This window comes from Toxotes jaculatrix, chromosome 3, assembly GCF_017976425.1.
Source record: "Toxotes jaculatrix isolate fToxJac2 chromosome 3, fToxJac2.pri, whole genome shotgun sequence".
NCBI lineage: Eukaryota > Metazoa > Chordata > Actinopteri > Toxotidae > Toxotes > Toxotes jaculatrix.
The window spans coordinates 7,213,723-7,227,091 of record NC_054396.1 but is presented as its reverse complement, the minus strand read 5'-3'; the positions used below and the strand labels follow the sequence as shown (position 1 = coordinate 7,227,091).

At 43.8% G+C, this 13,369-nt stretch overlaps 1 protein-coding gene across 1 annotated transcript in view; it reads left to right on the top strand.

The window, feature by feature from the left end:
- Nucleotides 1-12,575, top strand: part of ndrg3a (ndrg family member 3a) — a 32,134-nt gene extending 19,559 nt beyond the window's left edge. The window contains exons 4-16 of the mRNA XM_041033815.1: nt 5,135-5,240; nt 5,390-5,510; nt 5,769-5,831; nt 5,934-5,994; nt 7,041-7,127; nt 8,275-8,331; nt 8,504-8,607; nt 8,910-8,975; nt 9,069-9,120; nt 9,227-9,274; nt 9,379-9,414; nt 9,509-9,560; nt 11,420-12,575. Of these exons, the coding sequence (XP_040889749.1) occupies nt 5,135-5,240; nt 5,390-5,510; nt 5,769-5,831; nt 5,934-5,994; nt 7,041-7,127; nt 8,275-8,331; nt 8,504-8,607; nt 8,910-8,975; nt 9,069-9,120; nt 9,227-9,274; nt 9,379-9,414; nt 9,509-9,560; nt 11,420-11,592 (1,026 nt within the window). The 3' untranslated portion in view covers nt 11,593-12,575. The remainder of the gene's footprint in view (nt 1-5,134; nt 5,241-5,389; nt 5,511-5,768; nt 5,832-5,933; nt 5,995-7,040; nt 7,128-8,274; nt 8,332-8,503; nt 8,608-8,909; nt 8,976-9,068; nt 9,121-9,226; nt 9,275-9,378; nt 9,415-9,508; nt 9,561-11,419) is intronic.
- The last annotated feature ends 794 nt before the right edge of the window (nt 12,576-13,369 follow it).

Sequence of the window (13,369 nt, the reverse complement as noted above, 5' to 3'; positions counted from 1 at the left end):
CAGACATCTGCTTTTTATGCTAGTAATTCTGAGTGACTCACTCTTACAGTCAGAAGTTATTAACTGTTTGTGATCGTGGCCGATCACGTTCAGATATTTATTATTTGGCAGCTTAGGTCATTTGGATTCTTCTCCCTCAGCAAGGTGAAGCTGAACTGAATCTGGAGACAGTTGTTGAATCTCAGTGATGAGCAGCCATTTTGCTGATGCAGAATACATCCCAGGGTGAGCTGTCAAAGTCAGCCTCCTCTCCTCTCCCCTCCTCTCCTCTCCTCTCCTCTCCTCTCTCTTTTCTTTATCAGTATCACACCGTGACGTCAGCAGCCTACCCATTTTGCTGGACTGCCTCTGCATCTTTTGCACCCCATCACCCCTCTTCCATGCATCCACCCCTCTCTTCCTCCCACTCTTCCCCCCTCCTCTCCATTCTCCTCTAAGCCCCACCCTCTCCCTCTACCCACCTGACCCTCCGCAATCCAATTAGACGCACCGATGGCTGGATGTACAGACGCGCTGTGACTACCAAGCACAAACTGCAGTCTCACTCTCCTCCCCCTCTTGTCTCTTTTCCTGCTCTCTTTCCCACCTCTCGTCTCTGTCTCTCTCTCGTTGTCTCTGCATCTTGCCCACCACACCCCCCTCGTCTGCTTTCATTCAGATTATTTACCCATCTCCTCCTCACTCCCTCTGCTGTGTCCTTCTCCTCTCTCTCTTCTTCTCTTCCTTGTCGCTGCTGCTCTAGCTGCCTCACCCTACATCCCTCCCTTCCTACCAACGCTCCCTCCCTCCTCCTTCAAAGCTGCCCAGCACACACTCACACATAGCATAACACACTCCTCTCCTTCGTGGGAAAAACATGTCAGCTATTCTGGACCTGGACCAGATTGCATGCTCTGGGAATGGAGTGGTGAGTGACAAATGCGTCTTGCCTGCCTTGACACACCTGGCTGGGTGCTTGCAGCAGGGGGGTTCTGGTTTAGATTAAGAGCGGGGGTTGTTGTGTGGTTTCCCCAAAGACAGGGTGGCAGCAGCTGGCTCCAAGAAAGGGAAAGCTGATGGGGTCTTTCCTGGCTTGCTTGTCACCACCTTCGGCAGACGGCTGAGACTTGGGGTTTTTTCTCTCCGGGCAGCTGCTGGTGTGGGTTGAACATTTGTTCTGTGTGTGTGTGTTTATGTCTACAGGTCACACAGTGCCCATGTGTGCTCTCAGCACAGGCTAAACATGCCCAGGGTGCAGTGGTGCATTTTAATGTGATGATATGAAAGATGCATGTGTGTAGCTCTCAAGTGTCTCTGAATCTGCAAATGCCACAACCAGAGGATGTGTATGTGCCTCTCAGTGTGTGGGTGTCCATCAGTAGGGTCGCTGGAATTGGTGTGTTTCTGGGTACGTGTTTCTGTTTATGTCAGGTGTGTTTCTTTCTGGGTATTCATAACTGCAGGGCTGCATATTCTTGCCCAGTGAAAGGCGAATGGCAGCAGACAGTGCATAGGGCTTGCACTGTGTTCTTCATTCTGTTATCACTGAAAACAGGCTGGGAGGTCACTCACCCCCCACACACACACTGTAGCAACAACACACTAAAACCATTGTAGTGGCTCCTTCCCTCCCCTGCAGAGACCTTGAGTTTGTAGTTTCAACCCACTGCTTCGATGACACACACACACACACACACACACACACACACACACACACACACACACACACACACACACACACACACACACACATACTGTAAGTGTGCTGCAGGTGGGGAGGGCTGTGTCTGTGTCATAAAGGGAGCAGGATGGCATGTACCTGGGATGATGCCACTTGAGCACATACAGAGAAGATATGGATGTGTATATGTGTTTGTATGAATCTGTGGCTGTGTATATGCATGTGTACACTAAAGCCATTTGCAGGCTGCTTGGTGTTTCTGCCCAGTAATGCTGCTCTCAAAGGTGATTGATGCTGTTCCTGGCAGGGCGGAGGGAAAACAGGGAGGAGGGGCAGGAGGGATTGGTAAGTGAGGGATTGCGGGAAGCAGAGTGGCATGACATACTGCTCTCCTTTTGTCACCTCACCCCACCTCCCTCACTGTCCTTCATTCTGGTACCAGAACCCAAGACCCCACCCCCACCCCGTTGGCCCAGGGAAGCTCCTGATGCCCCCCACCCCCTTACTCAAAGCATAAACCCCTACTCAGTATTCCTCTCTCACCTACAGCCCCCCAAACATCCACATGCACTCTTTGTGCAACTATTAGCTACCATGAATGTATGAAAGGGGAAAGAAGGTTGCTGTCATTGCAGTGCTCTCCTTCTTTTTCCCTTCTAGCTGTCTAGCAGCCCCACCCCATGTCGATTTTCTTCTTAAGCCTCTGTGTGTACCCATATGTGTGTGTGTGTGTGTTTGTGTGTCTGAAAGGAAATGATGAGATGCAGAGCTCTCAGATCAATACAACTTCTAAACCATGCCAAGAGCTGAATGAATAGAGAAAAGCACCACTCCTTCTCTCCACAGCCCTTTTTTCCACGATTCTTCACCCTTGTTTGTTTGTGCCAGGACATGGCTGGAGAGACATGACAAGTTAAAGCGATGCACCCCTTCTGTTTTAAGGCACACCCGTCTGTTAGTCATACACGACTCCTCCTGTGTTCTCTCTCTTTCCTCCCTTCTCTGTCACTCTGTCCCTGCGTTCACGCTCTATTTACTCCCATCTACTTCCAGACTCTATTTCTTTTTTTTTTTTTTATCTATCTCATCTTCATTCTCTATTTCCCTCCCATGTTCCTATCACGATTTAATTTCCTGTCTCTGGTGAGGCGCACACGTGTGCTTTTTCTGGCACATGTACTCTACACACACATGACAGAAGGCAGGCGTTGGAACAAGTGTGTTTTCCTTGTATTTCTGATAAAAGCCTCTTTTTCTACACTGGGTGTCCTTGACTCTGTCCTTGTCTAAAATTCTAAAACTGCAGCAGCACAGCCGTTGAGAGTTTCCTCTCCGTCTGTAACAGCTTGTTGTGCCTCCATACTATGGCGAGGTTGCACAATCATTTCATTATCTGTGAAAATGGATGAGCACAAGGCTTCCTGTCAGCAGAAAAGTTTTCTTCAAGGGTTATTCCATCTCAGGAAGAGTGGTTACATTCAGTAGCTGTAGACTGTGGCACACTATCGATAGCAGGCAGTTCTAATTGCTTTGTGTTGTGCATAGTTTTCATGTTTGGTGCGACAGGCTAATCTCTGTTCCAACACCCACTCAAAGGAAGATGTCTCATTCCACTGCTGACAGGATGAGCAGTTTCCTTCTTGTTTTGCTGGGTCCATTACAGACTGCAGGTGCAAATTACTGCAGCCTTGTCCTTGAGAATTAACCTTCAGTTGCTCTGAAGAGATTGTGGCACATATCCATCAGCCACACGGCTGCAGTGGTAACCCAGGGAGGGAAATGGCAGTGTACAGTCAGAGTCACGCTCCCTCTGTGTCTGTCAGTCCTAGCCCGCATCTCTCGTCCGCCCAGGCTCGCTCTCTTTATTATTGATGACCAGTGGGTCTTGAGACCAGACATGCTCTGGGCCCCACCCGCTCCCTCTCTGCGCAGCCCCCACACACACACACTCACACACACTCACACACACCTAGCGATGCACGATATGCACGATATGGACAATGTTGTATGCGCCATGCCCAAGCCATGCTGACCTTGGGAAGTATATGTGTATGTAGGTGTGATAACATGATGCTGTGATTCGGCAGAAAGTCTGGAAACTGGCTTGGTCACTTCCTGAATATTGTATCACTCACTATGTCACATCCTGCACTCTCTCTGAATCCCATAAGCACTAATGAGAGCTTGTTTTTGTTTCTTTTAACTAATTTCTCCCTTTTATCTAAAGAAATTGCAAGCTTAAATGACCTTTAAGCTATCTGATACATTTCTTTTGCTAAAGCTCTGTGAGGCACCAACATGGGGCTTCCTTTGACTTGACAGAGAAAGAAATTCAATAGAAAGCAATGAGAGATTGAAGCTGGTGTGAGCTCTTTGAATTTTAATGGGTCTTCTGCAAAAACATTCAACAAATCAAATGACTCTTGCATTTTTGCAGAGTCATAGTTGTGAAAGCGCTGAGTTTCACACCATTGGATAAAAACTATTTCCCCAAATGAAAAGACAGCATACTCAGGGCTTTGTTTGTCCAAGGGCACAGGGGATGTGTGGTGGAGACAAGAGGCACATGCTTTGGATCTTCAGTCTGAGACACATGTGTTGGTCACTGGGTGTTTATTTTATGGAATAACTTGTCTGATTTTTGTGAATAAAATCATCCTCTTTGTGTTCAAGCTTTGTCGCAACCTTGATGTAGATTGAACTTTTTCACGCCAGTGTGTATGCCTGCTTGGTCAGTATAGTATAAATGCCTCGTTTATCTGAAATGCTTAAAAGGATTTTGCTCGTCTTGAGAATAACATGGACAAACTCTTACTTTGTGCTAGGCTGAGAAAAGTTTTAGCCCACACAATATAATATTCTACTGCTTAAAGCTGAAGTTTTATTAGTGAAAAATCCTCTGGATAAAATACTGTATCTTCTGTCTCCTTCCTGTGGAACACAACTCATGTTCAAAAGTGATTAAAAACATTTGACAGAGCCACACATTGTGTAACATTCGTCCGCTCCATTGAACATGGACAATGTAGTTTTTCTCTGCGACTACATTTTTGTCTTTAGTGATTATTTGTGTGTCATGGAGATATTTCCAAGCCTGCTTGAGGATCCCTGTTTACACTGCCCTGTTGGTTTCACAGCAGTGTAGAAATAAACTACATAGGCAGAGTTATGGTTATTGCAATGAAGGAACATGTTACACAAGTGCAACAGTATCGCTCCTTGATGTGTGTTTTTTTTTTTTTTTTGTATGATAAAGTTCTGGGGATCAGGCTTTATCTGCCTTTAGCTACAATGAGAGATTCCTTTTTTAAATAAAATGTTGCCAGGATTGTCCTTTACATATTGGTCATACCTTGGAAGGCCAGCACACACGTTGGGTCTTGAATGCAGGCCTATCCTCTTTACATACAGCAGGTACTTCATATCAGTTCTGTATATTTCAACTGTTTGCTTTTCTTCTCTCTGTGCCTGCAGGAGCATGATATCGAGACTCCCCATGGCGTCCTCCATGTGACAATGAGAGGCGTTCCCAAGGGCAACAGACCTGTCATTCTCACCTATCATGACATTGGCCTCAACCGTGAGTCAGCCCACAATACACTCATCAATACACAGTGTCCTGGGTGTGGTGAAACGTTTGTTTTACCCTCTGCACCTAAGAGCCACGCTCAGGTGTTACATTATGAGTGTGTCACATTATGAGTGTGTCTTCTGTTTGCACCTTTCTAGACAAGTCGTGCTTCAATACCCTGTTCAACTATGAGGACATGCAGGAGATCACGCAGCACTTTGCAGTGGTTCATGTGGACGCACCCGGCCAGCAGGAAGGTGCACCTCCCTTCCCCAGCAGGTGGGTGTCAGGCTAGTGTTGCATGTGCTGATGAATGGCAACACATTTCTTTCAGCTCTGGTCGAGGAGCTGCAATCAATTCATTTAGTTAGAATGTAAAGCCATTTACATTTAACTTCATTTGTTAATGGAAGCACATTCATTGTCGAACCTATCGGTCAGAATCCTGAAGGGTTTGAGTATTTAAATTTATGATCAGTTTGATTTCTCCTGTGCGTAGTACTCGCACAGACTCACATGTGTTTCATCCGTCTCCAGCTATCGCTACCCAACCATGGACGAGCTGGCTGAAATGCTGCCCTCTGTGATGACTCAGCTCAAGTGAGTGCCCCCCCACCCCCTCCCCTTTTGACAAATCAGTGATAATGTGCATAAATTGACTGTTCACCTCCAGTCTTATGTTAACTAGTGGTTTCTCTGCAGGATCAATAGCGTGATCGGCATTGGCGTGGGAGCAGGAGCGTACATCCTCACCCGCTTTGCAGTGAGTCCACATCACAACCAGAGCATCTACACTGTCAGCCCTCTTTACTTTTCTATTCTTACTGTCCGTCCCACTCTTTTTTTGTCCTCCTCTCTGTCTCGCCTGTAATAATTGAAGGTTTTCAGGCCACACCGCTTGTTACACTGAACATTAAAGCCTCCCATCAAGCCCACTCAGGGCATCAGGTTGGTCTCCACAGGCTTTATGACCATACACTGCCGTTCCCCAGACGATGAATCACCTTTGCGATTCTCTGCTTGTCAGTTGCTTTCATTTTGTTTCCACACTCATGGCGGTGAATCTAAAATAAGCACCATCTGTGTACAATAGAGCAGAAAGAGCTAGAAGTGACAGAGAGGAGCGAGGGAGCACTGAAAGATGAATAATGAAAAGACAGGATAGTGGGTTGGGCATGAAAAGGGAAGGTGTTGGCACTGGGAATCATATCATGGGGCTCTCTGTGGAGAGTCTGCTCTTGTTTAGAATTAATAAGGAAAAATTGATTCTGAAATCCATTTGCTTTAACTGGCTTAGAGCAAAATGTGTGTACCCTTGATAGGTTTATAGCAGCTGTTGCTGCATTGGATTTGCATCGTGTTGAAAGCAGCATCCGCAGTATTCCCTCGATATTGGGCGAGATAGATCTTAGATTTCCCCAGACATCCTCTTTCTGTCTTCAGGCAATTCCACAACCGCACCCCTTAATTTAGATGCCCAGGATTCTGCCTGTGTTGTTTCATGTCTTCATCTAAAGAGACATGCTTCACTTTTTATCATGTTAGAGAACATTGTAGTGTTTTTGTCCTGTACCTGGACTGATGGGGGAACAAACTTTTCATTGTGAAGATGTAACTATGCATAGGCACAGTTCCTTAAGTTCACTGGGACAATAAATCCTCGGACAAAACCACACTGTAGATGTACACAAGAATGCAAGATGCCACCCACAACTGAGACTTCTTACATCGTATTTGTCAAAAAAAACATAGTGTGAAGTCTCCCAAGTCTGTTGTCGTTGACAGTGACACGTGTTCTTTCCTTCCCAGCTGAACCACCCCACTCTGGTGGAGGGACTGGTTCTGATTAATGTCGACCCATGTGCCGAAGGCTGGATTGACTGGGCAGCTTCAAAGGTCTGTGTTACCGCCGTACTATAAACCTAGAAAGTCCTCCGCAAGCTCTGGAGCACGAGAGCTTTTACGTAAATAATTGATCTGCCGTTGTATTTCAACCACTCTCCTTCTTATCCTCCACCGGAACCATACAATTTTAAGATCAATATTTTGTTATGTATTCCCTGCATTCTGTTGCAATCTATTCTGTCTGAAGCAAGAAGTAAATAAGAAGACTAGTTTTAGAGTCATGGTATGCACATGGTATGGCATGGTATACTTGGTAATATCATATCTTTATAGTAGTATATTTAATTTAAAGAAAAACATAAAAATGGCTGCATTTTTTTACTGTAGTGTTTGACTAAGTGGTATTTAAGACAGAGGCAGGGGCTCTAATCCTGATTGAATTTGATTATACCTGCTGTTTTTGGGGGTTTAGAGCCCTCAAAAGTTAATCAAGACTAAGCTTCAGGTTTTACAGAACAAACGTGTCAGAACAAAACATAGAGTCTTTTAGTGTTCACTCATTTGGATTAGTTTCTTTTTGAGTGGAATAATTGGCTTCAGGTCCAGAACACAATGGATCACAATGCTGTACTGTACCACTCCATTATAATACCATGTACATTGCTGTGTGTACTGTACGTGATTGTTCAGGGAGAACATTCTTTGCCGTGTTAGTATTACATACAGTCACAGAGCCAGGGGGAACTTGATATGACTTTTGACCCATATACATTTAAAACATCACACTGTATCTGTCCTGCTGATTTTATTTGGCTCAAACTAACAACATCGAAGAAGGAAATTACAGAGAAGAGAAATCTCTCACAATTTCTTCTCTTTTTTGTAAAGATTTTTTTTTTTTTTTGCTAATGACAGTAGAAAGAGAGAGAGATGAAATGCATCAAAGGTCCACAGCTGAAACTGAATCCAGGGACTTTTAATTTATATATATCTTAAGCATTATGCCACCAAAACACTGCATCCCTCACAATTTCTGAATCTTTAACATGGCCTCTCTTTGTATTTGCCTCCTTCAAAACTGATCATTATATGTCAGTACATATACTACATGTAAAGCTGGGCATAGTTATGTTGCCGTAACCATAATGTGCCAACAGAGTCAACTGTCTGATTTAACCTGTTTTCCTCTCGTGTGCAGCTGTCTGGATGGACCAGTAATTTGGTGGATATCGTCATGGCTCACCACTTCAGCACTGTGAGTTTCTCTTGCAGTGCAGTATTACTCACCCTGTGCTGTTTCAGAGTTTTGGTTGTTTTTTTTTTGTTTTTTGTTTTTTTTTTTTCCTTTTTTAAAAAGTCAAAATTAGCTTTTAAGTAGAATAAACATTTCCTGTTTGTATCAGATGAATTTTTTTTCTGTTCCCCAGGATGAGCTGACAGAGAACCAGGAGCTGATCCAGACCTACCGTCTCCATATCGCCCAAGACATCAACCAGGACAACCTGGCCCTCTTCTGTGGCTCCTACCAATAGTAAGACACAGTGCATTATTGTAAAGTGTATATGAATGTTTTTGTTAAACAGTTTCTAGTTTTTATTGTGTTCTTGCTGAGGTTTATGGATACACCTGAGACATGTAGTATCAGAATTTGCAGTTAACCAAACCTGAATACACAGAAATAAGCAGTGCTTCACAAAATATGAAGCGTAAGGCTAGAATATTAATCATGAAGTGCAAGGCAAAGTAGGATCTCTGCCAAGTCACCTCATGTTTTTGCCAGATCAAACTATTTCACCTCCACCTAACTAATCATAATTTGTCTCCCTGCACCAGCCGCCGGGACCTGGAGATCGAGAGGCCAGTCGTAGGTCTGAATGAGGACACAGTCAACACACTAACGTAGGTTTTGAGACTGGGACGAGACAAGTGCACGTTTTCTCTGAGTGCACGGTGTGATTTGAGAATGATTACACTTAATCTGTTGCTGTGCAGGTGCCCTGCGTTGCTGGTGGTTGGTGACACATCACCTGCTGTGGAGGCTGTGGTGAGTTACATGTCAACATCTCAATAACTTAAGAGGCTGCATGAGGAATTTGCTGTTATTTATTTATTCATTTGAGCTCAGTATTAACCTCTCATTGATGTTTAAGGTGGAGTGCAATTCCAGGTTAAATCCGACAAAGACCACACTGCTAAAGGTGAAGGTTTTTGCAGTATATTTTATAATGCATAAAATATATGGCATTCATTTTGTGATTGTACCTAGGATCTATTAATGAGACTGATGATGATGTTCTTTCAGATGGCTGACTGCGGAGGCTTGCCCCAGGTTGTGCAGGTGGGTTTTAATTGTTTGAGACACACATCCTTGTTATTCAGCAGTTTTCCTTGTCTAACTTATCTTCTAACTTTTATCCTTTATCTCTTCACAGCCAGGGAAACTTGCTGAGGCCTTCAAGTACTTTGTTCAGGGCATGGGCTATAGTAAGTAAACATGAGCTTATGTCTTTCACTAACTGTGAACTCATTTAACAGTTAGAGGGTAAAAACATGTAAGTAGACTTAAACTTTGCTGGATCAGTTGGTTAACATACTAAAACCTGCTGGGGCTGACGTCTTTGTGGTCACTGTTTTGTTTGTGCTCTTCACTGAATTTCCTGCTGACGTGGGTGCAATGAAAATGTTACTTAACTGAAGATTGTTTTCATCAGACTTCTAAGAGCTGTTGCCTAAACACCTCTGCTGGTGGGGTTTGGACTGTGGCCACCGATGCATGAAAAGACAGTTTTTTGTCAACCTGGTCACGGAGAGAGGGACAGCCTGTGCAACTAGGTGGATGCTAACACCATTTCCTTTCTGCTCTTTGCAGTGTGTCGCACCCACAATCCTCAGTAGGTGAGGTGTGTGTGCTTCTAGCATGACTGAGATGACAGTGACACTTGAGATGTGCTGAAAAGCAATTGACTTCCTGTTTAGTTGAGAGTGGGCATCAAAAAATCCTTTTTTTTTTTTTGCCTGGTGTGCTTTTCTTTTCAATCTCTAACTGTTTAATGATGCAGTCTCTTTCTACAGAGACTCAAAGTGCATACTTAAACAGGCCTTACGATTTTTACAGTCATTCATCTGCAGAGAAAAAAAAAAGCAGGCACACTGCTGTCAGACCATACTGACTTGCAGTGCACCAAACAGACTCTGATCCGTGGAAGGAAGAAGTGATGAATGTAGGTTTGCTTGCTCTGGCCACACAGATGATGCCTGTCTTTGTGTTTTTCTGAAATGCTAATTCTCACTTGCTCTCTCCCGTTCCCAAGCCCTTCACTGTGGGAGGCACCCTCGGGTGTAGCTAGTATGCCAGTGCCTCAGTGTTGCTTTAAAGGCCACCGAGTCCCCCTGTTGAGTAAATGCCACTGCAGGATTAGAAGAGATTAAAAAGAGTGTTCTGCGCAGAGAAAGTGTGGAAAATAAATCTTAACACCTCGGCATGTTTCTGAAAGCTGTTTTTCCCTCATTAACACATTGCCACAGTGTGAAATGTGAAAGGGAAATAGCCAAAGAGAATAGGAAATAAACCTTCTAGTTTGCACACGTACCATGATTATCTTATATGTTGCTGCTAGGTATTTGTCCTCCACGACCACCAAGTTGCAACAGAACCTCAGTTTGAATCAGAGAAACACTGAGGTGGGATAAAGCAACATAAGAGCTGCCTTTTCAACATTTCTCCCTCTCTCCCTCTTTCTTTCCTTCTTTTAATCATTGCTTACAGTTCCCTACGTTCTTCTCAGTCACCTGAGCAACGAATCAGGTATCCGGTTCTTGAGCAGCTGCCAGACTAGAAGGCTTTGAACCCAATGGCCTTGTAACACCCTACAGTGGATGAATGTCAATGTATGCAGAAATTCTCCAGAGAGCATTGTTTCGTAAAGCTATTCAACAGCAGCTCAGTATGGCGGACACACTGAGTATTATGCACAGCGAGATTGTTTTGCATACTTTGACACATATTCATCTCCCTGCAGGAGTTTAGTTTCTCCTGTTAGCATGGAATCTGTCCTCAGTGTCCTATTTTCTTGCATGACCTGCTGGTGTTGCTTCCTGTCAGTTGAGTTGGATTGTAAATGCTGTATTCTGCTTTTGTATTGCTTTCATTTTTCCTACAATGGACACACATACAGTATTTTTTGTCACATATTTTCTTTTATTTGACGAGTTTCCGTATTTTAGAATTGTTTGCATGGTAAGCACTTTAGTTGTTGTTGTATTCGGCTATGTAAGTGATCCCACACTGCCCTGAGTCTGTGTGCCGTGTGAGTGGAATATTAATTTGTGTTTCTCTGTTTCAGTGCCGTCAGCAGGAATGACTCGTCTGGCTCGCTCACGCACCACCTCCTCTTCGAGCATCACCTCCATGGACAGCAGTCGCAGTCGCAACAACCTCAACAGCCTGCTGGAGGGCAGCGCCACCGGGGGCCTGGACAGCCAGGCCAGACCCCAAACCATGGAGGTCTCCTGCTAAGCCCCACCCCCACCCCCTGCACCCTCCCATAGTAACTTATGTGCCCTCTCCCCTTCTCTTCCTGTACCTCTCTCTCTCTCTCTCTTTCTCTCTCTCATCCCACTCCTAAGCAATGCAACGCCAGGAGGATCTGTGATGAACTATGTGATTAGAAAAGCGGATGTAATAAATATATTAACAGATGCATATTATTAAATATTATATTGAATACACTGTCAAAGTCACATTCCTACCAGAAACCATAACTGCATTCAGCTGTGTTGTATATTCAAATGGTCAAACCATATCATTGACTCAACTGTCCAACCTCACCCTCTTGTATTTATTTTTTTCACATTGTCTTTGTTTATATGTCTTCACACACACTGTAGAAATCCTCCACGCGTTCATAGTAACTTGTCGATTTTCGATTTGATTTCACGGTCCAACACTTTGACTGTTTTCACGGATCTCTTCTGTTGTGAGCTCTCAAAATGTGGTCTGCACTGATTGCGTGTCATGGTATCCGTTTTTATTCTTAAACTTGCTGCAATGCAAATTAGTCTCAAAGTATGTAGAGGGATCACTAAACTGTAGCTGCAGAAATAGGATTGCAGTATATATTTAAAAAGGATGCCAGAAAAAGTGATGTGGAAGATACATGGAAGAAGCACTGCATACTGTAGCACACTGTAAGTAAAACTAAATGGAAACTGCAGAGAGCTGTTTTTAAACATGAAAGGACCATTCAGTGTTAAGGAAGAGTACCTGTAGGTCGACTCACACGTCACTTCACACACTGAGCTCATCGTGCCCTCTTTCTTTCCGGTTTGTGTTGATGTTCTTGTTCAGTTGACTAGATTATTCTGTGATGTTTGAACAACCTGTAACTAGTGGGCTCTGATGTGAAAAGTATGAGTCCCTTCACTGAGGGGCCCAGTGGTGCTTCTCACTGTCTGCTGATTCAGCTCATTTATATTACTACTAAATAAAGCTACAACATGAGAATATGTCTGGTGGGTTTGTTGTATCAGTGTGATAACTTTAAGTCTGGCCAGTAAGTGCATATAAACAGGTGTGTGCGTTGAATGCATTTGAATGAAAGAAAGAGAAACTACTGAACATGTCAGTGCAGCAAGCGCTTGTATCTTTCCTCTTCTGTTAGTGGAAAAGTGAGGTGACTGTGGTGAGTTAGTTTCCAACCGCACTTGTTCTATTTCCTCACCCAGTGATAACTGCTGTTGTCACAAATGAGACAAAATGAGACGGTCTATATTTAGCACACTGAGAAAACAACAATGGTCAGCTGTTGTGCAAATGAGATGAGGAGATCGACTTAAAATAGAAAAGATGTGCAGAACATCCAAGGCGCCAAATGTTAATCTGATGTTCATGTCACCCACTGAGGCTTCTCGTCATTCTTGCTATCATTCGTTCTCCACTGTGAGGCTCCTCAGTACAGTTTCCTTCAGTTGATATCAAACATAAATGAGCTCACAAAATATTTTACATGCAGGGGTGGACACGATAAAAGCTTTACTGTGTTGGATTGCAGTATATATGGTTTTGCATCTAAAATCTGCACTAAAATCTAAACAATTTAAGATAATACTCTTGTACTTCATTGCAATTCAATCATTTACCATAAAAGACTAAAGGTGGAGGTGGATAACACAGAAATTGGAAATCTCCAATATTTAGTGACCTAATTAAGAAAACCATTTGAGAAACGTATGGAATAATTTGAGGTCTTGATAAAATTTTCTTTCCATCCATGCTTACAGGCCCTTCTCCAGGT